Here is a 26,467-nt window from a genome sequence, read left to right on the forward strand (position 1 = left end):
GAACCTGTTACATCATGGCATAACTTCTTCCATGAACATGTGAAATGCTGCTAGCAAATAAGATTCTTTATTGATTTGTTCATATACCCATTTGTGCACATAAAAAGCCTGCACATGTCAATTCAGAAACATAGCCATAGAGTTTTGCAAGGCTTTTAGATTGGCTTCATGTATTTATTCACTAGATTTACTTCTCACTTTTCTTTTGGAATTTCTAGACCATGGTATATCATAATGTGGCTTGTTTGGGTCTCTCTTGTCGCCATGTCAACTCAGCTAGTATGGTTTATAAACAATGATTAAAGGTTTAGTGTGAGGTATGGAACAAGGAAAGTGAGGTTTAGGCAACAACCAATGATTAAAAGTCTTGCAACCTAACTTTGAATCCAGTTTTATTCCAAGATAAGAAGAAGTCAGGTCACAATCTTCATTAAAATTCATACAATAAATCAATCATAATGTTTTTAATTAGATGATAATTAGTTGGCTTGTATAGGCTGATTTCCTTTTATGGCATACATAGGATTTCAATCAATCAGTTACCTTTTGTAATATGACTCAGGTTTGTGAAAGAAATGCATCACTAGAATGCAGTAAAGTTCCCTTGTTCCTTCTATCAAGCAGCCTCTTCCTTCTAGGATTTTTGCAAGCAGACCCATTTTTAATACCATCTGCCCATGAACAAATGTACAGATGCAAATGTACAGATCAACAACTGCAATGATTTACATGAAACATATTTTTAAATTCCCAGACTGGATACAATTCCAAAGTAGGACTTCTAGCTCTTCTGAGATCAAATGCCAGCCATTGTAAGTTAGATTTGAGGAGTGCATAATAGGGGTTAATGAATTTGGAATTAAATGATCATCCTAGCTGGATAGAGCTGCTCAGATGTTTTAATATGCAGCCCTCACTGACAGCTCACAGATACAGATAATATCAAGCAGCCTCTACATTAAATAGTTGTATGCAATTCTGAAAAGTGAGGGACACGATGTAAGTGGCATTATTTTGGAGAGGGAGAGGTTGAGAATTCTAACTTTCAATGTCTGTTTTCTCTAAAAAGCATTCCCTGCAATGAAACTTGGGGTAGGAATGAAAAAATGGAGATAAGAGATCCATCTGGAATGTAGGTATGAGCACAATCATGTTTTGTTTGCCCTAATGGATTTTATCTTGCCATTACATTTTCAATAATTTGGAAAACTATGATGTTTTTAATTGTTAACTATTTTTGATGAATGTACTTAGTTACTTTTTCTCACATTATGGTTATCTCCAAAGTGTGCTTCTGCTTTATTTGGTTCTAAATAAAAAATGCTTGAAGCTAAAACAAAGTGCAGCTGTCCACATATTCAAGATTGGTAAAAACCAGAACAAAACCAGTTCATATAACTTTAGTTGCACAATGGATATACTGGATATTGGTATTTATTTATTGGTCTTCAGTAAACATGCTTCTCTGGGCAGAATACATTGATCCTAATTAAAATGTGTAAAAGCCAATAGGAGGGAAAGCACAATAAACCAGGCAATAACAATAATTTGCTGTAGAAATTGCAATAAATACTGCATAAAACCTGCAATAAAAATAGCAATAAATAATGAAATTCTAAAAAGACCAGATTTTTTTGGAGGAGGGGGGGACATTCTATAGATCTTGACTTTATTCCAAGAGCAGTTCTAATTTGGAAAAGTTGGGGACAGTTTTTGTTCAGGTCTTGTGCTATAAAACAAATAAATAGTACAAAAAACTATAAATTGTTTTTGGCTACACTAAATCATCTTGAAGAAGCTATTTGAATGCCCTGAACCAATAGAACATCCTTCCACAGGACTTCCATAATACCCGGAGAATTTGTGTATGAAGTAATTCTTAATATCTGATATAATCACTTAATAGTACAATTTCTCTGGCTTTGGGATGGTAGAGCCCTAAAAAGCCATCTAAAAATATTTGAAATGCATATTACTTGGTGAGCATCATCTTAGAAGATACATTAATTAATGCTAGTTTTGAGATGGTACAAGAAATGAACCTATTGTTTCTTATAAATGATAATTGTAGCTATGCACAGTTATCTACGCAATGGTGTTTCAATTTGCTGACCCTTAGATTCTAGTGGTGTTTGCTTGAATCCAGTGGTGCATCACATGAAAACCAAATACTACATTTGGAATGATTCTCATGTTCCCTTCAAAAAAAAACAACAACAACAACCTTTGTTTTCATAGAAAAATGTTTTTAAGAAGCACGGTAGATGTCAAAGAGGAGCCAGAACTGTGGAGTCTCTCAATCTTATCCATCACTCAGAAAGCAAGCTAGGCCTATATATATATTAAGATATTATGTGGCTTGTTTAGTTTTGGCTTGGTGTGTTTTGGAGTCCTATTAACTGGTTTGTGGCTTAGTGTGCAGATTATTATTGTGCAGTTCCAGCCAATTGTGGTTTACTCAGACCAAGGTTAAGCAAACAACAGTGAACAAGGCAATATATATAGTTGAAGAGGAAAAGAACTCAGAATTTTCAGTGTTCATTTTTACCTTTGTCCCATTCACACCTGTGCTCTCAGTAGGGATTTTAGAAGTTAAATATTTAAGCATCTTATAATGTCATTTGCCATCCTTTTCTCCCCAGTCTTGTAGTTAGCTGTAATGTTGGGTTGTGTTGTTTTTTTTAAAAAAGCTACCCACACATAAAACAGTCCTCCTAGACGGGGGTGTAAGATGACATGATAGACTGGCCTATAACACTTTTTATTATTTGATAAAGAGGAGGATGCCTCCTGATCCATTAGATGGCGGCGTCATGTTAATACATTTCAGGCAATTTTTAAAATGGATATTATGTCTTCAATAGACCGTCAAGGGTGTGAACGATATTGTGATACTCTCTGATGTGTGGAGAGCACTGCACTATAGAGCATCAGAGACTAAAATCATTGCAAATCTGCTTATATCCTTTACTCTTAGATAAGATAGCTGTGTGAATGTTGTCATCCCCCCCCCCCCAATCTTTTGGAATAATGACCTGCAGAATTTTATTTTGACAAACAAACTTCTATTAATGGCTCGCCAGAGGAAAGCACAGAAAGGGAATGGCTCAGAATTTTTGTCTCTTGTTTATATTCTATCTTTCCAATATGCACATCATTAGGGCAACAAACAGAAGTGTTATTTAAATTTCTCGCTAATACAAGAGCAAATGACCAAACTCAACCAATCCTGTCTTGGGCTATAAAAATAAAAAGATATAGCCTTTAATTTGTTTTAGCAGTAATGAGATTATGGCGCCATGGGCAAATACAGCTACATTTTTACGAGCAGGTACATTAGACAGAGAGGGAGAGATTGAGGAAGAAATAGTGAGTGAAGTGGAAGAAGTTTTATTTTTTGAAGGGCTGGACAGCTAGGACAGCCTTAAAAATGACTAGGTTAATATGCAAATATATTGGCTGAACCTGTAATTTAAAAGCAATCATAATATACTATAGATCTTTCCTGTGGATCTTAATATAGTGACATGTTTTTTAAAATAAATGCAAATTAGATTGTAAATAAATTTTGTAACATACATTAGAGGATGGATAGATTAAATAAGGGCTTTTAGTTGCCTCACATAACTTCATACTACGTAGAGATCCCCTTCTGGTAAATTTCTTTGTACTTTTTCGCTTCCCTAGAATTTTGGTCTAAGCCAATTTTTATACTTATGTTCTGTTCCTTCTGAAAATAACATTTTGTGACAAAAATACTGATGGATCTTAGATTTGAAAGAGGTTTTTTCACATAACGCTTTGCCTCCTCTTCCGTGGACAGCTTGTGAATACAGCAGGGGGCACCACTGACATATAAATTACTCAGAATGGAAGTGCTTTGGCTGGCATCCTTCTACTTGAAGGCGGAACCATTGAAACCAGTTATCTCTCGGCGATTTGCATATTTATGGGGCCTCCTGCAGTTTTCCGTGATTGCTTTACAGTCAGGAAAGGTAACTGCAAAATATAGATCCTCTGCTTTAAAGGGAAAAAAAATGAAGAGATCATACACAAGCAGTTGCTCAAATACATTGCTAATCTTTGTAAAACCTGCACCATGGAATTTATTTACCAACGAGAAACCCGAAGTGCATGATTTTTGCCAAAAGTGTCATGCAACAAACGCCAAGAATTTCCAGGACGATAATTAGCCCAGTCACATTCCATATGTGTATAAATGTTAAAGAGGTTGCAGTCCCAGAAGAAAAGAAATGGCATCTGACAGAGATTGCTCACTGAGGTTGTGCTGTTTGCCTTTAGCTACAGCCTTCAATAAGATACAAATTCTAGTCTGCCATGTGCATGGAGATTTCTCAAATTCAATAGAATTTCTCCTTTACTCCGAGCAAATCTTCAATTCTGTCCTCTTTAAAGTATAGGATTCAGGTTTTATCCTAACTGATAAAGATCCAAACCAGTTTGCTTTTGCTATTCTCTTTCCCCTCCTTCAATGATTCCCACAATGCTGGGAGGGGGATGACTGGCCAAAGCCAGGGCGTCCAAGTCACACTTAGTCCAGGAGAAGCAGTTTCACGATGCTAAAAGCAGCATGTTGCACAGGGATGAGAAAAGCTGCAATTTTGGAAATTTGGCCCTTGAGCTTTTTTTAAAAGAGCCATTACATATTGTCCCTGATCCCACTCTCTTTCTCCAAAGGAAAATTGAGCCTTTTTAAAAATGGAAGTGGTAGATACCTGTGGCCATTTAGTCCTTCCATTTAAATCTAAATATTTATTGCAGTGTTTTTCAAATTTGACAACTTTGTATGTGGTCGTTCAATTGTGAGTTCTGAGTTGAAGGCCACACATATTAATGAACCCCTCCATGCCCAGAGTTTAGCAGGATGTATGCACTAAGCCATAATGAGGACTGTTGGTTTTGCCTTACCAATTTATGCAAATCTGGTTATTGTGATTTGAAAAACGTGTTATGTACTTACAAACATATCTGGCAAGCGCTCAGCTTCCTTGAACAAAGAAAAGTTAGAGAGATGCAGTCCTTAGTAAGCAAAGTTAGACCCTCCTTGTCTCCAAACATAGATTAGCTTCAATTTCTAAATGTAGAAAATGTAATCTAAATGTATGGGTGTTTGAGAAAGTCTGAATTACTCCCTTGACCTGACAATTCTCTTCTACCAGTCATCTTGCAGGCAAGAAGCACTTAGGAAGTAAATCTGTTCTTCAAGAATCTTGGAATTTGGACGGATTACTTGAAGAAAAATGTGATTTGCTGAGCAACTGCTACTAAAAAAAATGTTGGACACTGGAAAAACATTAAAATCCTGAATATTGTAATATCTTTGATGAAATGTAGGATCCAGTCGTATTTTAAGATTATTGCAGAACTGAAAAGGGGGGGGGGGAGATAAAATCTGATGAAAGAGATTATGAGGAAAAGTTACATTAGATAGGGCAACCCATAGTACTCTAGACATTAAAAACTATAGTTTCTAATATCTTAATTTTATTATTGATTTTATTAACAAAACTTCCTATAGTTAATAGATTTCTTCTAATGTCAATAACTTCCATATCAGTTTAATTTTACTCACTTGGGTGTCAGAGGAGCAAAAATTAAATAAAAACTGAACATAACTCATTAGTTATATATAATGACCCACAAATGGATTTATAAACCTATTTTTTGCAACGATATTAGAACTACAGTTGAAAGAAATTACTTGATTCTAACAGGTTGCATGTTTGCACCAATTCCTTTTCATATGTTTTCTTATTTGTTTAATTTATATGGCCACCCATCTCAAATTTCTGGCCCTAGTTAGCCAACATAACGATGTAAGCTCCCCAAAGTTGCTTTGCAATAAGAAGGGAGGCAAACAAATTTAATAAACACCTAAATAAAACAGAGTTTAAAATTATTTAAAAATAAAAAATAAAAGAAAGTATACCTTGTAGCTTCAGACTGCTGCAGAGATCTGAGAAAAGCTACTCTATGGTTAGAGACTGAACAATTTTTCACAACTGTTGAGTGCCAGGAGTGTCAAGAATTTTGGTATTAAAGCTTTTCCGCACTGCAGCCTTAAGCTGCTTGTCTCCCATGCATAAACTGGCTGAAAATGAGGTTGGCTTAAGAAACCCCTTTCTGGATTTCAAACTCTGCCTCAGCTTTGGCCAAGGTGAAGCCTGATGTTCTATCTTCAAAACAGCCTTCAGGCTGCCATTACTGCAGCTCCTGTTTTTTTAAACATTCTTCCCCTGGAAGGTTAAAAAGAAAAGGATAACAAGACTTCTATTTTGCCTTTTTTTCTGTCAGGACTTTTTCTGTCACTTTTTTTTTTTAAAAGTCCATCCTTTATTTGTTCCATCAGTAAACTTGTACAAAACAAGAAAACTCCAGTTTTTCATTGTTCCACTTGTGAATGTTAAAAAAAAAGTCACTGCAGAGGCAGTGACCATTGAGAGGAGGTGTGGGAGTACCTTTCCTCCCAACAGCTGGAATGGAAAGGCCTGCCTGCAGTGAAATGAAGTATAGCAAGCATTACTTGAGTTCGCATAAGCCAGAAAACATTCCGGCAAGTAGAAGATAGTGCTGTGCATTCCTGCTTTCAAGAAATTGTCAGTGGCCCACTCATGAGCTAAGCAAGTTGACCATATGCATCTGGCCTTTGACTTAGGAGAATTTTCATCAGATTTTCAGCCATGCAGCCCAGTGAATAAACAACCTCACAGGGGTGTGTTGGAAGATAATGCACAATTTTGCTTTTGTTGAAGGAGTCCTTTAATGATTGATAACCTAGTTAGTTTTAGAGTGGCTAATAAAAAAACACACCTGGATTTAAAGGTGGATGGGGGGGGGAAGGGAATTGATTTATTATGATTCTTACAATGAGGGGTCTTTGGTGTTCCCTGAGCTGGGTTGTTTCTTTGTAGACATTTCATTACCCAAACTAGGTTAACATCTTCAGTGCATTAATGATGTTACCTACTTTGGGTAATGAAAAATCTGCAAGAAAACAACCCATCTTAAAGAGGACCAAGGATCCCTCATGTCAACCCTGAGCTACAAATATTCTCCTTTATTTGATTCTTACAATTGATGTCCAGGTTAGGGGAAATATTTACTACTTGCATTTTGACCTATGACACATGGGAAAGAGTTGTTGACTGAAAAAAACTGAAGAAATTCCCCTTCATTAGGCAAACACAAGCTATGGTATTCCAGACTTTGGTAAACTATAGTTGATGATGTTTTTAGGGAGTACAGCCAGTAGAAGGACTCTGTAATTCAACATTTGGAATACCATAATCAACTGTTCCTTCTTTTACATCATCACTCTTCAACTCTATGAAGAAGTTAGCAGCACTCTATACAATTGAAAGTTTTCTGTGGCAATTTCTATCAGACTGAACTGTAATTAAATATGTAAAAAAGACACCCCCCCCCAATTGCCAGTATTAAGAACCAGGAGCTGCCTGGATGTTTTGGGTAGTTTCATGAGCCTTATTAGGTGTGATGGGAATTGTAGGCAAAAACCTCTGAATGGAACCAACTTAAGGAAGCCTGAAACAACTCCTATATCATAAATGTTTTTTTACTACCACTTTTAATTGTAATAATGTATGTCACCATTCTTTTCAAATACACATTTAAAGGTGTAACCTAGTCCATTTTTTAAAGAACAGAATTTGGATATATAGTTGTTTCTTAAAGGCACCTAAGCATATTCTTTCATTATAAATGTAATTGCACTATTTTTATAAGATCAGTGCACAGTTGTTGCAGGAACAAATACTTTGGGACAATTCTAAATCTCTGCTTGAGTAAGTGAGGTCAACATTATCACCCTGAGTTTCAATTTGATATTGAGGTAATAAAAACAATATTCTTTAAGATAGATTTCATGGAAGCACAAAGAGGCAATTCCAAGTGTTGAATCAGAGATCTGCCTGATGTGTGACCCATCAAGCTAAATATAGCTTCATCATGCAGGACAAAACAAGTGAATGAATAAATACATGGTCTGTATTAAGCTCCTGGCATAGCTGGGAGGCTGCATTTAGCTTGGTGGTTCTGTTATGCAAATATATATTATGCTGCTTTTAAATTTTATTGTGCTGCTGGCATTGGAATAGTATAGTATAGATTGGCAGCATGGTGTTTTCCACATGTTTTGAACTACATTTCCTACAATTCCTTTGCACTGGCTTTATGAACAGTTACTGATAGGGATCAACGGATGTGCCTGGAGAGCAGAACAATTTTTAAGGCATAAGGTGGAAAACCCTGTATACAATTCCCTCTCAGTGATAAAACTCATGGGTTTTAGCCACTATCTCTTAGCTCAATCTACTTTACAAGCACATTATGGGGACATTGTGGGTAAGGCACAACCCTACACCAACCCCCCCCCCCCAAAAAAAAACTAACCTAAAGGTTTGGGTAGCACCACTGCATTAGAATACTGGAGTTTGTGTTGGTATTGTACTTCTTTATTAATTTAGAACTAACACTGCCCAGGAATCCCAGAGTTGGAAAAGTCAGTTAATGTTTTAGGGCATGTCAAATTTTCAACTTTCAAACATTAGGGGTGCTCAAAAATTGTGACATGCTTTGGGGATTGTAAATATATTTTGGTTGCTTTAATATCATTTAGATGTGCTTGATAAGTAATTACATAAATATTTTAACTTTTTAACATTTTGTTTGTTTCACTAGTCCAAACTCCTGCTCTGTGCGGGAATCCCAGTCACAGTTTCCCATGGAGATGGCTTCCCAGTCTCCATATGAAGAAATGCAATAAAGGGGATCTCCTCATTTCCCTTAGTAATATGTTCCATTAACAGATTACTTAATAGGTTTTTCTTAATGCTTAACAAGAATCTGCCTTCCAGAAACTAAAGACCACAATTCCTGTCTGGTTTCCTGGAACAATAAAAAGCAGATTGGCCTTCTTCTAGGTGATATCACTCAGTTACTTGAAAAGTGCAATTGTATCTCCCTCAGTCAACTGTTTTTCCTGTAGCTCCTTGGCCCTAAGCAAATGCAAAGTTGGGAAGCTTTTTAACTTGAATTCTGGAGATGAAGGACAAGATGGTGCTGTGCTTTCCTCCCTTGTATAAGAGCTGATTGAACTGGCAAATGAAATGCCGATAATGGGTCAGCTTCTGACCCATTACTTTTAGAAGCAGCTTTGTAAACATGCCACACAGTTCTCTTTTCAGTGCTGTCTGAAACAGCAACCTGCCTCTCCTTGATCCCAGTTGTAATCTAGCTCTTTGTCTAATTTTTTAAAAGATTTGTTAAAAATCTGGTTCACATGATTTTCCAATCTGAAATGTAGTTTGGATGTTGCATGACATATAACCCTAGCTATTGTAAGCCAGGGTTTATGATTTAACATGCTGTGTGCATCCTTATGGTTTACTCAGTTGGATTAGGCCAACCACACCTTAGCGTGATGTCTGAACTGATCTCGCAATAGCTCAGTAAAGGAGCACTTGTTTTGAATTCTGAAATTCAGTGACTATAATCTCCAGTGAAAGGATCAAGTGGCAAGGACCTTTTCTTATCTGCTATTTATACCTGCACAGATCATTCTGACTACCAGACAACCACTCTTTGATCACTGTATGCTGGCCTTATATATGGCCCGGAAAAAACCCCAATAACTTCATTTATTTATTATGGTATTTATACTGCTGATAATTTTATTCCAGAATATAACTCCCCCCCCCTTTAGGCCATTAAAGTGCCATGATGGATAAAAACTTTATTATGCTTTCTCAAAATGTGCTGAAAGCTGCTATAAAAGGACAGTCCATTGAAAAAATGTAATTGCACAAAAGTTGCCATGAAAGTTGCACTTGTGATGTTTGATTTCTGATGGTTCCTTCAGTGGAATTCATTAGGTATAGATAAATCAGCTTCAGAAGCAGTTTCCATGGCAAACTACAATGATAGGCAGTTTGAACCAGTGAGACTGTTCCTTAAGGGTAGCTATGTAGTATGGAGGTATATATTCTTTCAATCTAGAGTTGTCGACTGACTGGCTTCAAGTTCTAAACTCCGGAACCTTTTCTTTTCAGCTTCTGTCAGACTGGAAAATGTTACAGTGTCCCAATATGGCTAAAGTGGATTTGGAACATCAGAAAATTGCTAGGTTGGAAATAGTTGCTTTACACTGCAAAATGGGTCTAGAACTTGCAGCCGCCAACTTGCCAGTGGCCAGCTTGGGAGGAAGTCTCCATTTGAAATCAAATAGATCTCCTCCTTCCCAGACAGAAAGATGCTGTCTGGCTCAGATCTGAATACTGCAAACTTTAGCAAAAAGTTTCACTGAATTTACCAAAATTTCCAACTCCAATGATCAGTGACCAGTTGCAATAGAAAATCAACAACAAATACAGGTTTATATGTTTCATCATGTTTATCTTAAAACAAGCTTCCCTATGGTTGGCTTTCCTCCAAGCAAGACCTTAGGATTTCATGCTGCAGCTTTAACAGCTTTTAAAATCTCTTAGGTAAACATCCTGATGGGGTCATGCCCTATAAAAGAGCCAGTTTGAAACTGCCATGTGCAAAAAACCTAGACTGGCCAGCCACCAGAAAATAAAGTGACAGCAAATATCACTCCTTACTACTAGCACTGATGATGTTATTAGTTAGACTAATGAAATGTCTGCAAGAAAACAAACAAGCTCAGAAGTGCACCAAGGACCCCTCAAAAGATGTTCCATTGAATTTATGTCTAGTAATGAAGTCTCTTCCAGTTGCATTTTGAATCAGGATAATGGATTCCTCTCTTTCCATTAAGCAAGGCTCAGAAAAGTCATTTTGGGATTCTCCCTTCAGTGTGTTTGTTTTTGGAAGGAGTTTGCTGTGTGAGGGCAAAACAATCCTCAAAGAAGACACAGCAATTTTTTTCTGGTAAAGGACCTACTCGCAGAACCCCCAAACCAGAGCTGCTCACCTCTGGCCTGAATGTCCCTAATGCAGGAAGGGGATTCTCTAGTGCCTTTTGTTTCAACTTTTTCTGCCAAATTGCTTACCTACTTTTTGATCTTTTAATCAAAGATTTAGTTTATAAAATCTTTTTATCTTTTAATAAAAAAGTTTCTACTACATGGATCTTTGTTTGGAAATAATACGGTTTTCTTCTCTACCCTGTTATGGCAGGCAGTCCAGTGTCACTGTGGGGGAACAGTAAAGTTCTTATGTATTTTATCTTTCACACAACAATCCTGCAAGACAGTTGGCTATTAAAGATCTCCATCTTGATCAGAAAAAGACTCAGTCTGGCAAAAGGAAGTGATTAGCCATCACACCCTTCTGAAAGTGAAGAGGAGGAATTTCCAGTAGAAAACATACACATTCTCTCTTCTTCCCAAGCTATAACTTCCAAAATGGGTTAGGGGAAAGCTATGCCAGTTAATCTGAAAGTGGTATCGATTTTCCCAGTACAGATGTATACCAGATGCTTTTTTAAATAGCAAGTCAGCTATTGAAGTAGCTCTGCAGTCCACACATTGTTGCTGTTCTGGAATTTAACTAAAGTTCCCCATCCTGCTTCTCTCCTCCCCCCATGTCATTCTGTAGTTTTCATAAGCTTTAGCAAACATGGCTGACAATGATTGGAACTGTAGTTTGGTGCATTTGGAGGGCACTATGTGGGAAATTTAATTTTGATGTTACATGCTTTCTTCACTGTCTTGTTTCAACTTTGCACACAGATATGAAATAATATTACAAGATTTCTTCCAAAGTAGTTCAATCCTATCCTCTGAAATCTGAGTTCAAGCTCTCTTCAGAAGTAAACTACTAAAATTTGCAGTTATTTACTTCTAGATATGTCTTAATACCACATATAGAACTATAAGTTTAGGAAAGTTGGATTCACTAATGAACAACAGATAGGAATTGGGTTCACTAGACTTTGCTATGATCCATGAGCTTGTTTACTAAAGCAGGCAAAATCAAGACCAAAGCTTTTAGGAAGAAATCTTCATGTTTGAGAAAATGAACGGTAACAGGTAAGAGTATACCAATTTCTTCTCTTCTGTACTCCAAATCAACATGACCATTTGTTTCCGTCCTGTGGACCTTTAAAAAGATTGTAAGCCAGCCAAATCTGAGAATAAGAAAGCTGATGTGCTTGCAAGTAAAATATTACATTTGAATTTTTTTTCCAATGGTAGTGATGGGTAGGGAGAAGAATACTGAAATTACACTGTCTTTAATTTATTTGAACTTCTTCTGCAAACAGGTTCTGATAAAAGGCAGCACTTAAAAGAAGCCTAAATGGATTTTGGAATCCCAATGCTGAGATCTGTAATCATAGACTTCTGGAGGTTAGATGGGAAGTCACCTGGCACCTGTTAAAAGTGCATTTTAATCAGTTAATATATTAGTCTTGAAAAGTCATGTTAAATGCTTTCCTACAAAATACATTTGTTATTCCATTGCAGACTGAGAAAATATTGTGGCTTGGACATCCCATATTAAGGGGGATCATAAGTGCTATCTATTCATAGCCTGCAGAGAATTAAGTTCAATGGTGTCACATCTCCCAATAAAATAAGAGATCTAAAGTCCATCATTTGGGACTAGATTGCATTCTCCCTAGGCATTCTGCACAATATATACCAAATGTTAAAATATTCCCATGCACACACTGCAGAAAGGACATGTATAGACTTGTAAAATATAGGGGAGGGGACAATTTATCAGGGTGTTATCTACTCAGCATGCTATGTGGCAGGTTCCTTCTATACAAAAAACAATATTAATTTTGGAACTTGACCCAATAACCTATTGAGAACATAAAGGAATATATAGAGCAGGACTTTGCTAATGGAATTCCTAAAGTTGCAAACATTCTGCAGTCCAATGCCATTTAGGTTTATTCATAAGTGATACACAATGAGTTCAATGGAAATTACTACCCTTCAAAAGTTTCTCCTTTCTTGAATGTGGTAAGACTTAAAGATCTTACAAGATTCATAGTTGATTTTACTGCAACTTTTCGGTTGCAGTAAATTATTTCCAACACATACATTTTATGCATGTTCTCACAATGTAGAAAAATAGCTGAATGCTCCTGTTTACTACTTCCTGCTTGATAGAGATAAGACTTCTGGATATAAAGGGGTTAAATGGATGTATACATTTCCTCTTTGCAAGTTGACATTTGTTTCTGTGATGGATTTCTTCGTGCAGCACCCAAGTCACATTAAACTCAGTTTTGCCTCTTGATCAGGGTTGGGGAATTTCTGGTCTCAAGATATTGTTGTACTCAGTCTGTACTCAGACTGAGTACTCAGTTGGTTAACACAACCAACAAGTGGAGATGGCAGTTGTAACCCATCACAATAAGGATGATCAATGCTAATCTGTCTCAATCATATCTGTAGAACAGAGAAAGGTGTCTGGAGCATGCCCCCGAGAGGTGGGGGTCTCTGCAACTGCCTTCTTAATTTTGTCTTCCAAATGAAATGTTATTAATTTTTTCTTTCTTGCCAATCACGCCTCATTTCTAATTGTTTCTTCCTACAGTAAAAGAAATGAAAATAAGATTTTTGGGGGGTGTTAGGTGGCATTTATTTGGGAATTAAAGACAGACACAGGTAGCACAAAGAAAAAAAAGAAAAAATATGGAGTTTTACTAACATGAAAAATTTAATAAAGCACAAATAGTGCTAGATTCCAGTCAGGATACAGAGCTCCAGATTGCATAGCTGGGTTAGTGAGACATACTGTATCACTAACCAGGCAGCTTCACCCAAGTGATTTGGCAAATCCTGCCTGCATGGCTATCTTAGAGCATCTTGGCAATCAGAAACTTGAGCTAAATGCATAATACATGGCCAAGTTAACTACAGGTAAGTCAGTAGTGTGAAGAAAATCTGTGTTCATGCACACTGAATATATATTTTAAATATGTTTCAAAACAATGTAAATTCATTCTGGCTTTTTCCCCATTTTATTTAAAGGAACATACTTGCTTTGGATTAGTATTCCAGATAGAAGGACAAAAATATGCACATGCATATTTTGAGACATAAACCTAAGAACAGAATTATTTGCTTGCTTTTATAATGGTGTATATTAAATGTACTTCCAAATGGATTTAACTCTCATTTGCACATATACTCCTTTGGAGTACCCATTTTGCATCTGATTCAAAGCAGTTTTCTTCCAAGTAGGCTGTACTGACTTCAAAAGACTTCTTTCCAAATAAGCATCCTTGCTTGCAAGACAAACATGCTGAAAAAAATATCAAAAGATCTTTCATCTAACATACTGAAGTTGACGCTATTTTAGTTGGAAGCAAGAATTTGTTTTGATTCCTTGGGGCTGATTTCTATATTAGTTCACTGATAACTTTAGTTGCATTTTGTGCTTTTACTACCTCCCCCTTTTTCTCTTTACGACAGAGCTGTGCATTTAGCTGCATTTGTCATATTTTCTGCACTCTTGCCCATATCACAATGACATCCTTCCCCACCTGTTTCCCCTTACCATATTTTCTACCAGATGTATCTCACTACCCATCTATAGGTTTGATTTCTTTCTCGGATCTTTTCATCTCATCACAGTCTCGTTTTACTGGGCGATTTTTTTCGTCGCTGCCATCTAATCTTACTATTCATCTTCAACATTCACAGATTGTCATTAAGGTAACTCCAAGTGGTATCATTTTTCAGCCGTCAACATCTACTCAGGCTGACTGCAGGAAGGTAGTGCTGGAGGAGGAGACCCGAGTTGCTGCGGCGGGATGGGAAAGAAGGAAGGGAGCGGGCATTTTGTTGATGCTGGGGAGCGCCTCTGCTCGCTGTCCCATTCAATGCGCCTTTTTCTTCCGCGTGGCTTTCGCTGAGCCCAGGGAAGACAGAAAGCTGGCAAAGGGAACCTAGGAAACCGCCGTTGCCTCCTCCCGCTGTTCTCTCCACAGCAATATCTCGCTTGCCGGTTCTAGGGGGAGCCCTTGTCGTACGTGGAGGCGCGCAAAGCCGAGTCTCAAGAGCAGACTTCAGGCACTGGCAGCCACAGGCCTGCATCACTCTGCAGGACAGACCACAGCAGGCGCATCACCTCGGGGTCTGCCAGGCGCAGTGTCCATCCACCCCAAACGTCCCCTTGCCCCGGAAAGACCTTGCCTCCCCGCTCAAGGTACAAGGAGCCGCCGAATTCAAGGCGTCTATCTACCCGGGAACTCGATTACACCAAGGTCAACGAGAAACACTGAACTTTCTACTAGCCGTATTTGGCATGACCTCCGAGGAATGGCGGGCTGCAAGTGGCTTCCCTGGCAGTAAAATCGCCACGATTCGTCTTCACCCTCTCTCCCATGCCCTGGTACAGGTGCGCGCCCGAAATTCAGCAGCAGTCTTTCTCTCCGAAGTTCCCTTGACCAGAGAAGAAACTTATTTGGGGGGGGGGGAGGCGTCAGTTCGAACCCCCTTCCATTCAACGTCATTAACTTGTTCGCAGGCGGCGCCGATGGCCACTCCATCTCGCCCGGGGATCGTTCGATTCCTCGGGAAATTCGTCATTTGCCTTTCTCCAGAGCCGAGGCTAAAACGCTGTTATGCTTTGGAGCCCCGCAAGTGTTAGGCAAGAGAATCGATCTGCTGATTTCTGAGAGCCTCTTTCTTCTCCGTTCGGACCAAAAATCGTTTATGGGAGGGCCGGGGTTGTGCAGGCGTGTCAGAGAAGGGGAACACCGAAGAGGTCTTTTGAGCTTCTCCGGGTACGCGTTTGGATGAAAAAAAACATCTTTCTGTTGGGGGTGATAGCAAGAATTATACCCTGATCCTATGCCAACGGCTCATAAGTTCTGTTAAGTGGAGTCAATGGTCGCGAGAAAACACTCGGTTCAAAACGGGGCACATCTGCAGTCGAAACGTTTGTAGTGGCGTGCAGAGGGTTGGCAGTTTTGCCCCTTGTCTGGTCAGCAAGCAGCTTGCTGCACCCAACAGAGCTTGTTAAGAAGGTGGGCGCGTGTGTCCGAGTCCGCGTGGAAGCTCGTGCAAGAATGAGGCGAAGCGCGCCTGTTTCTCTGCAACTCGTTTGGACGCAGCTAATTTCGGCGCGTGGACCATGCGTGTAAAAGTTGGGTTTTTAAAGATGAGCGGTGCCTATTGGAAGGCATCTTGACAGAGATCCTGGGCATGCTTCCTCAGGAATATGCCCCACTGACCTTCGCTGGTCTTACTCAGGGGTAGGCCCCCCGCAAGATGGACCTGAGCGTGAGGCGCGTGTTAAGGAGAGCGCCCCAAGTGGGCGCACATTAGACAAATTCGACGCCCGAGCCCAAGAATGAGTGGGGGAACGGAATGGAGAATCGTTCATTAAAGATTTTTAAACGGCCTCTGAAGCACTTTTCAAAAGTTCCTGTCCGCAAACGCTCTCAATACCAAAACTTTCTTCTGAGGAAACGCACCCGACAGGCGGACTTTTCTCCTCTAGAAATCAGAAAAGACCCGAAAAATGCACAACTTTGGCTGGCTGGTGGCCTGTGCGTGTGCGTACGTGTTTGCCAAGTTCGATTCTTTCAGGGGGAGAGAATTGATCAGGGCCCTACGCGTGGTCGCTGGCTCCCCCCCTCCCAAGTTGAAATGGCTAGATCGATTTCTTTCCCCCACCCTTCATTCAAGACTGTTAAAAAAGGGCAAAACAACACCACCACACAATCGATCGTCGCACGAGTCACATCAAGCCGTTGGCTTCACCTTCGCACTCCTCTTTCTTGGCCTTCATTGCTATTCAACGGAATGGTTTGAAAGGTGCTCTCTGCGAAGGGGGCAGAGAAAGGGGCGTTGGAAAGGCTCCTTCAGCCCGCGCGGACTTCGCAGTCTAGAAAATGCCCGCGCGCGCCGCCCCTCCCCCACCACAAGGAAGCACGGGGCCGCCGCAGCCACCCGCTCCGCTCGCGTCGCCCAAGCCTGGCGCCGAACCCTCTCGCCCCATCGCGTCTTCCAGCCCGCCTCAGCTCTTCAACCGATCCACCCTCCGCCGCCGCGCTTAGCTATCTCTTATCCGTGCGGCTCTCTTTTTGTTTTTGTGGTTGGAAGGTGAACAGCAGAAACTTCATTTTCCCCAGCGCGGGATTTTTCTGCTTTCCCACCCTCTTTACTGTAACGAGGAACTCTTTTCACATACGTACATTAGGGCGGTGGTCGTTTTTAATTGCTGGTTATCATTCTCTTGTCTGCTGCTGCTGCTTCCTCCCCTCATGCCGAGGCTATGGCCGTCTATAGCCAATTAACTAAGAATGAGCCTCAATCATCTCAATGGGTGTCAGACCTTCGCGAAATTCTTACTTGGCCTTTTTGACCACGGAGAAAACTCAATAAACCTTTCCTATACTGTCCTTCCCTTTCACTACTTGTGGGGCTAATTCTTATCACTTTTCTTAAAATGAAGGTTTTTTTTTTAACTTGGGAGCCCTTTTCTAGACTTTCCTTCTCTTGTATATTGTGACCTGGAGTTAGAGATGTTTTTCCTCCCTTCCAGCCCCAAATCCAAGACCTTCATGGTTGCTAATATGTCCCCTACCTTAACAAACCATTAATTATCCCCCCTACCTTAACAAACCATTAATTATCCCCCCCCCAGTCTGTTCCCCCTTCAGGATATTATAGATAGAATCGTAAACATCGTCTTTTTGTGAGGGACAACCGTCTTTTAAAAAATGTCCCACTTTTAAATTTATTCCGAAAATATTTTGGACAGTGCATGGTTAGGGGGGTGGGTGGGTTAAAAGCTTCGGATTACTTATTTCACAAACCTAAATAGTAACTTATTCTTTCACAAACTTAATAATAAAAGACTTGCCACGGTCTCCAAAACTACCTTCTAGGTTTCGTCGGAGGACCCTCCTCCCAGCAAAGCAACAGGTGAACCTCCGTTCTCTGACCCCAGTCCCAGCTTTTCAAATTGGCAGGATCAGCGCTTTTAATAGCTTGTTATACAATCCTCCCCTTCACCTTGCTTAGATTAATTGTAAAGGACCAGGGTCGCAAGCATATTGGCAAAATGAGTTCTGCGATCCTGTGCAATCTCTTTGGAAGCAAGTTCCATTGCGTCCAATGAAAAATCCCCCTTAGATTCTCTTAGTAACAGTTGTATTTATTTACAATGGATTACATTCTTACAACCCAAGTGTGCTCCTGTTTATTCAAGAGTGTCACCGAATTCAACGAGGGCTATTCAAATAATTGATAAAGTTGAATCTTTACACATTTTTCTGGTTATATACTAGTATGATTTACGCAGCGAGGATTCCAACCGTGGGGAAAAGGGAATCTTAATCCACAGAACATTTAGGAATTACGGTGTTTTTAATCTTAAGAAAAATGTACCAGCTTCTATTCTTCACTATAGTAACCCATACTAAATCAAATAGAGCTTCCATGATTCGAGGCAGTGTACCTGTGTTGCTAAAAGCAGACATACAATCAGCGTTGCCCATAGTTCTATACCGGTTCCTTCCGAGGTAATTACTTGTCCGGAGAATAATGGCATAACCTCTGAGCCTGATCCTATTTAAACAATTTTTAAGTATTCACCTCTTAAAAGGTGAGGTAGTTATGCTCTCACTTTTGTCTGTTCGTTACCGCTGGTTTGCTTTTTAATTGTGCGGCAATTTACTAGCAACTCTATGAAGAGCACTCATTTGCAGTGGTATTTGACTTCTTGTTACATTTTACGGTCTCTTCCTTTCTCTCTGCTCGCCCCTCCTCTTTAAATTTCCCTCCTGGCTCTAATTGATTTTTTTAAAGGCTTACAGAATACTTTCTTTCGTATCAAGTCTTCTTGCTCCTCCAGCGTGCCTTTCCTTTTTCTGCGGTCACTCCTGGGCTGTTGCGCGCCTTTACGCACGCCTCTCCCTCCCCGCGTCTTTTACTACTCCGCCTCCCTCCGGAGGAGCAGCAGCGTGTGCCTGGTGCCTAGGAGGGTAACCCCCTCTTCTCCCCCCACCACTGTCCATTGGCTTGCCCTGCTACGGCTCCCCCCTCACTCTTTTGCTTGATCATGTCCAGCCCCCGATGACTGTCCATTGGCGTGGCGCACAGCTTCCCTCCTCCCCTTTCCTCCAGTTTCGCCCTGCCCATGTTTTGTATGTCTCTGTCCATCCAGCCGCTTGACGTTCAAGTTCGTAGGGACGTCACGTCCGCACTTGAACTTGCAGCTCAGGGGGGCTTTTGCCATTTTTTTCATCTCTCTCTCTCTCTCTCTTCTTTCCCCCCCGACTGTTTCTCCCTCTCTTGCACAGAAAGGAAAAAAAGAAAAAGAAAAAGCCATGACTGCTATCCCACAATTCATCTTCCCCGCGCCATCTTTGTATTATTTCTAATTTATTTTGGATGTCAAAAGACATTGATGAAGGTATTTTCTCTGGAGTCTCCTTCCTTGCTCACCCGGCGCTTCCCGATGTGATCCGAGCGAGAGAGCTCCGTGCGCGCCCGCCCGAGCAACCAACACCACAATGTCTCGCCGCAAGCAAGGGAAACCCCAGCACTTAAGCAAACGGGAATTTTCGCGTAAGTAAACTACCTTGCCGCTCTGCCTTTACCTTTGAGCACACTCGCTTGCAAACTAACAATCATAATTCAACTATTTTTTTTATATTTTGCACATTTCAATCTTTCTTTGTGCATGCGTCTTTTTAATGTATTGGAAGACAAAAAAGCAACTCACCTTTAAAACTCAGGCCCCTTGCCCCTCCCTTTTTTTTGCATCGCTAGCACCTTCAGTACTTTTCAGAGAAGGTCCTTCTGTTCTTCGGCGCTTACGGCCGCTTGCTCTCTCGCTCAAAGTTCCATTTGTCTCTCCTCCCCCCCATTGATTCTTCTATAGATATTTTGCCGGAAGACAGCGTGTCTGGGTGCGCGCGCCTGCAGCTTACAAATGAATTGCAACTTAAGAAAGCGCGCAAAGATACACATTTTTTTTGCAAAGGACAGAGAAGAGGCAGGCGGCTTAAAGGAGGGGGTGAAAGTACGGAAGAAAGCGATAGATGTGTGTGTGTGTGTGTGTGTGTGTTTGAATCGGTGCACTTTCTTTTATTTTCACGCGGACAGATTAGGTGTTTTCTGAGCGCCTTGTCGTGTGACGACTCTCCCTTTTTTCAAATCCGCTTTGCTCATTCCTTGCAAATCTCATTTTTTTAGATGGGGTGAAAGGGGGGACCATTTCTTTTGTCTCCACTATCAAGATAGGGGTAGTGGCGGTGAGAGATCGCCTACCCCCACCCTTTTCTGCATGTCCCGCTCCTTTTTCTTTCTCTCTCTCTCCTCTCCAACTCCGCACCGGGAAAGGGCAAGGAAGGGGGCAGACGTGGTGTCTGTTTTTGGCCGGAGATCGGCTGCTTTTCTCTTCTTGCGCCGCCACGATTAGCTTTTCTCCCCTCCCCCCGTCAACTGCCTACACTTACCAGCCTCATTTTACCCCCTCCTTTTCTCTTTCCGTCGTTAAGCCCCCAAACTCTTGCTTTGCAGAAACTTGGGTTAGCTTGTGTACAGCTAAAAATGTAAGAAGGATCGGAGTGTGTGGATATGCATGCGTGTGGAATTCCCCTCCTTTCTCTCTTACTATTTTTTGGAAGATTTTCAAAAAAAAAAGTGGAAGTGGATTTTGATTGGGAAAAATCTCGTGTCTGACTGTTTACAAGCGCCGCGTGTGTTGCGGAGTCGCTGCCAGAAAAACAGGCTAGGAGAACAAACGTATTGGAAGGAGAAGAAATTCGTGCAACATATATACATGTACACATGCAAGGTTTTGTAGATATTATAAAAATAAATACAAGCTTAGGTGCAGCTGCGTTGACTCTGATCACAAGAAAGGGAGCATCAGTCTCCCCCTAAACAATTAATTAGACTTCCACCCCAGTAATTGCATTTTGATGTAAAGGTTGTATTTCCTTTTTTATTTAAACAAAATAGGGATTCTTGCAACGTCTCGGGTTTCGTCTTTCAGCCTTCCAGGCATTCGGTGTACAAAAGCTCGAGCAAAGCCGGGCTTGCTTGCAAACACAAAAGGGAAGTCTGGTCTGGACTTGAGATGGTTGAAGGCGGTTGGGCAAAGTCGAGGGGGGGGGGAATGGAAGAAGGAAGATATTAAATGTATAGGTTATATTTGCAAAAGAGAAATAAGTGGTCTTCCTTGGGCTGTTGTGTTACTATTTTCGTCTTTAATTTTCAAGATTGGTTTTTCTTTTGGTTTTGCAAAACTTTGCATTTAAGCCGAGAGTGGTCCTTTCTCCCAATAATTGCTGTTTGGATTGTAATGTAAAATAATATCGTTTAGCAACACGAATGCTTAATTAAAATAGCCAACAAATGAAACATCACCTGCCCCTAAATTTTATGGATTATAGTTGTCTTTTCAAATAAATATCTTGCAGGTTGCTTTTCTGCCCATTCCTACAATTATTTTTGTTATTTCAAATGCAAAACCGTATGTTTATTGCAACATAACTGACACACTTTTGAACATGCTGCTATCACCTTCCAAACACTTGCAAGATTTATTCTCCCTCCCTTCCTTCAACCAAACTGATAACCTAATTTGACTCTTATCTGAAATGAGAGGTAGGGGGTGGGGAAGATGAAGTGGCTGTTTGGAGGAAAAGATGCCCCTTTTTCCAATATAAAGGCAAGATTTGTAACTATATTCCAGTCTCTCTACTCCACATTCACCCACACACTACTTGAAAATTAGCCCCAAAAATAAATATACAGAGAAGTGTAAGTTTTTGTTTAAATAGAGATTTGTGGTGTGTTACAAGGGATAAGTAGAATTTCTATAGAAGTTTATTTTTATGTCTTCTTTCCCTTGTCTTGGGGAGCAAAATGAGAGAATGGGGGATAATGAGATTATAGCAGAGAGGGCAATTTATATGAGTTGGGTTAAAACAATTCTTTTTCCGTTTCTGTGTATTTTTTAAAATTTAAATGTGAATTTTAGCCACTAGGAGGCAGAGTGAGATCAAGAAAGCTTAGTGAACTTGAACCTGATCCTCTTGCTCACACATTTTTAATTTTCTACATTTTTCATTTGGCATAGGAAGGTGGGGTGAGAGTTCTGTGTATTTATGTATAATGCTGTGTGTATGTATTCAGATATTCTCCGTTCTTTATCTCCCACTGTTCCTCTGTAATTCAGCTCCTCCTTTTTCGCTTTTAATTTTGTTTCCTGTGTTAATCTTTGGGAAAGGACTGTAACATTCAAATTATTCTTTTACCAGATTCCCTCCCATATAGAACATTTACAGTTACTGCTTTTCATCTTGTCGTTACCCCCCTCCCCCTCCCCCAGCAGCAATAGTTCTGTTTGGAAAGACAGCATTAAAATAATTATTACATGACCAAGTGCACTACAACATAGTATTTGATTATTTATTTATCCACACAACACAAAACAAACTGAGAAAGGCAACCCCTCTTAGCATTTAGAAATAGTATTTCTTAGATGGAACCTAATTTTTCTGATAAAGAAAAACTACAAAAATTCAAGGGTATTAAATTTCTTTCCAAAGACTTTTGGGTGCTTTGGCTTGACTTGCAGAGCATCTGCTTTTGTTTGGGTGGCTTGGTGAGGGCTGTTTTCATTCAGTCTCAGTCCTATTAGAAAGCTTATTGTTGCTTTTGAAAATCAATTGGTTTATTTTGTTTTTAAAGTAGATCTCTAAGAGAACAGCTGGCTGAAAAGGCAAGCAAATATTTTGGCTCCCTTGCAAGTGTTACTTGATGAGGTTTCTGAGGCTAACCTATATCTCCCCCCCCAATTGTGTTTTGTGCTCCTTCCGAAGTTTACATCCATCCAGATGTTCATTCACCTAAACACTATTAAAATTTCTTTTTTCCTTTCTTCTCTTTTTGAACATCATTCCCTCCTCTCCCTCAGTTTCTGTTAAACTAATCCACTTGAATGCAAAGTTGAAACTGAGCTGTTGTTTTAGGTTTAACTATTTTGCTGGATAGGGAGGGAGAAATATATGTTTTAATTGCTTTGGATTATTTTGACTCGTTTGATTGCTTGTTCCATCCTAATTCATATTTCAAAATGAAAGACATGTTTTCTACTATAATCTGGAAAATGCCTCCGTTGGCATTTCTGCTTCTGTATTCTTTCTTTTTCCTCCTATTCTTTGTAAAGAAGTGGAAATCTGTGGCACTAGTGTTTTGTTTTTTTTAATTAAAAACACCACCTTCTTTTTAGGTTCGCCTTTAAAAGAGAAAATAAAATCTCCTTTTTCCATTAAGGATGTATTAATTTAAACAGAAATATCAGACAGATAAAATACAAAAAATGGTGCCCAATAAATTAGAAACAAAGCATACCATGCAAATAATCAACAGCAAGGATGATAATACATTAGCTCTTTGAATTGCAGACACACTTATAATAACAGCAGTACACGTTTGCCCTGCATTCTGTATTTTAGGAAACCGTTTTTTAAATAAACTTGCTAACTCTTGCTCATTTATCGTCTTATCATTAGTCTTGATTAGCAATCATTTATATTAAACACATAAAGATGTGAAAGGTGTGGGTTTTATATCTGTACATTTTAATATCTTATTCTTAAGACCCTTGCCTCTTATAAAATTAATTGAATGAATTGTTAAGGTGCAATCAACAATACTTTTTACTTTTACTTGATTTGCTATTATTTAGTGAAAATCAAGAGCAATTTACAGCCAACTTTATAAGAAATCATTTCCCCCAACTGTTATTTAGTATAAATTTTAACTGCTTAGGAAACAAATGTTTTGTATTTTCTTGCTAAACCATCTTACTGATTTCACAATTGTTTTAGGCCCTAGTCTTATAGTTTGACTAATTACTCCTTAGAACTTCCTGTTTTATAGAAAATACTTTGCTTCTTGGATTGGGCTTTGAAGCTTGCATGGAAAAATATTTCCAGTATTTAAATATTTTCAAAATAGTGTGTGCTGAAAGATTTTTTCTTGTATTTATTGCCTGCCATTTTGTTAGAACTAGATATTTGCTCACCCAAAAATAGTAGAAGAAAGTAGATATCATAAATTCACCATAGTCCCAATTTCCACCTTGACTATTAATCACTAACTGGTATTACTGCATTATTTTTGGTCAGGAGAGCTTAAGCGGAACCTATGGATTGAAGATATTTTAATGTAAATGTAATGTTCATGTTTCTATAATAATTATTACTCTACATTTAGGAGTAAACTTGAGAGACAAAAAATAACGTGAAAGCAGAGATTTGCAGAATTGTTGTTTAGAAGGAGCTATGACATCCTAAAATTATGTTCCCTTGCACATATGGGAATTTCTTGAGATCCCCTTAACTAATATAGATAGTTCGGAAACAAATTTAATCTGAGTATATTTTTAAAAAATATCAAATCTCTTCCAATATGACTCAGTCAAATTAAAATCTATTTTTTGATTCTCCATGGCTTTAAATTCATTAAATGTGAAATTGGTCATATACTAAAGAAGGTCAAGTTGATTAACTGTTAAGGTATTATGTCCTTTCACTTTTTTTTAACTGGTAGCTTTTGATATTTTGCAAGAATGCCATTTCATGCTTGTTTATAAGTGAAAGTACTGTACGGTTGTAATGAAATTACAATCCCAAGATGAATTCTTCTTTTTCCTCTCTTTCAATCTGGAAGTCTGAAATCATGAACATTTTCTGCACAAATACTTTAAATAGAAAATAATAGTGGGAGAAAAAGCTAATTGCTGTATATCTACCTTATTAAAACACCTATTAGTATACTGCCTATATAAACAGAATTTTTGTGGAGCTTTCTGGAGCTTGTTCAGCAAATTAATCAACTTGGACAACATTAAGAAGGGTGCTGTAAAGAAAGGAGTTTGGTGATGAATGCTGAAATTCAGTCATGTTTATACTAATATTTATACCTTATGAAGGCCCTCATTACTAATACATTCTGAATAAATGGGACACATTTCCCCTAAATGGGGAAAAGGACTAATTTGGTTTATTTTCCTAGATGTTCAGAAGCATCTTAATTATAACTGGAAATTTTTGGTAGTTTGACGATATGTATTTATATTTTGTAAATGAAATGCTTGGTTATTCTTGTTTTTTTTTAAAATAATACTTGATAAATAAATAAAATACTGCAGATTTATCTTGTTTTTCTGTTTGCTTGATCATTTTAGAGAAGACTTCTAGGAAATTCTGTGTGCATCTGCATATGTATGACACAGAACATAGGAACATACTTAAAAACCACGGGCTGTTCAGGTAATGGGTGCCAACTGGCGGATGGACACAAGCAATCTTTTTTGTAATTGTATGATTATGCTTGCTTATATTTTTGTATGCATGTCCAAACACTTGTATGCATAAGTGAACCCTAAAGTAGCATATTCATTCCAGCATACGACACTGACAGGGAGAAAATAAATATTATTTTGTGAAAAGAAAAGAGAAATCCATGGGTTTTATAGATAGATAGTTCTGAGGTTTACTTTTGGAGGAGGTGAGTAAAGGTAAGAATTCTGAGACATTTGTATTTTAATTTGCTCATTTGTAAATAGATTTCTCTCTTGTTCGTTGAGCTATGAAAGAACGTGAAATTCTCACCTCAGTTATTAGCATTATAGCTGATTTCCTTCAGATACTATCGCTTGGCATCACTGATAAATTTGTTTCCTTATAGCATGACAACATGCTATAAAGGAGAAAATCCTTAGGTTTGGGTAGGAGTGACGTAATTTTTTCTATTAAAACTAATACTATAATAAAACATATAAAAATGGGGATGTGTAATGCATTTTGTTTTAAGTCTCTTGAAGTAAAATACTTCTGTGGATACTCCCTCCCCCCACTTTTTTTTTTTGTTCAGGCACCCCAGCACAATGCTAGATTCGAAGTGTGTTAGTACTGCTACCCAATATTTGGGATTTTTTTAAAACTTTGGGTGTACTCTGCAAACATATACTTTCCATCCCCAATTCTTTTTATTTCTTAATCTGTATTTGAATTTCTGATTTCCTTTGTTTCCTTCTTTGCAGCTGAACCTATTGAAGCCATTCTTACAGATGACGAACCAGATCATGGTACTTTGGGAGCTCCAGAAGGCGACCACGACCTCCTTACCTGTGGCCAGTGTCAGATGAACTTCCCTTTGGGGGATATTCTTATTTTTATTGAGCACAAACGGAAACAATGCAATGGCATTCTTTGCCTAGAGAAGGCTGTGGATAAGCCCCCTTCGCCCTTGCCAAGCGAGCTGCGAAAAACTTCCAATCCTGTGGAGGTTGGCATCCAGGTCACACCTGAGGATGACGATTGTTTGTCAACGTCATCTAGAGGAATTTGCCCCAAGCAGGAACATATAGCAGGTAAATCAAAGTGGTGGGGGGAGGGGAGGCAGGAATGGCATGCTTACAGGCTGCACATTGAAATTGTGTTGTTTTGTAAAAAAATGTTTTC

The 26,467-nt window shown here is 39.1% G+C and overlaps 1 protein-coding gene and 2 long non-coding RNA genes across 6 annotated transcripts in view; 1 reads left to right on the forward strand and 2 right to left on the reverse strand.

The window, feature by feature from the left end:
- LOC148044922 (uncharacterized) overlaps positions 1–19,850 on the reverse strand; it is a 45,856-nt gene extending 26,006 nt beyond the window's left edge. Inside the window, exon 1 of the long non-coding RNA XR_015696908.1 lies at positions 19,705–19,850. This is a non-coding gene — a long non-coding RNA (uncharacterized LOC148044922). The remainder of the gene's footprint in view (positions 1–19,704) is intronic.
- Positions 3,233–15,335, reverse strand: LOC148044923 (uncharacterized). Its single transcript, XR_015697139.1, has 3 exons — positions 14,521–15,335; positions 13,111–13,548; positions 3,233–4,017 (listed from the first exon to the last, which is right to left on the reverse strand). It is a non-coding gene; the product is annotated as an uncharacterized LOC148044923 (long non-coding RNA).
- The window catches only part of BCL11A (BCL11 transcription factor A), a 185,455-nt gene continuing 178,112 nt past the window's right edge, over positions 19,125–26,467 (forward strand). For all 4 annotated transcript variants that reach the window (XM_014058540.2, XM_014058541.2, XM_014058539.2 and 1 more), the window contains exons 1-2: positions 19,125–19,547; positions 26,047–26,376. In XM_014058540.2, coding sequence (XP_013914015.2) covers positions 19,493–19,547; positions 26,047–26,376 — 385 coding nt within the window. In that variant the 5' untranslated portion in view covers positions 19,125–19,492. The remainder of the gene's footprint in view (positions 19,548–26,046; positions 26,377–26,467) is intronic.

The sequence above is a fragment of the Thamnophis sirtalis genome, unplaced genomic scaffold (assembly GCF_051295495.1).
Source record: "Thamnophis sirtalis isolate CommonGarterSnake01/CBP01778 unplaced genomic scaffold, rThaSir2_p1.2 scaffold_6, whole genome shotgun sequence".
Classification (NCBI taxonomy): Eukaryota; Metazoa; Chordata; class Lepidosauria; order Squamata; family Natricidae; genus Thamnophis; species Thamnophis sirtalis.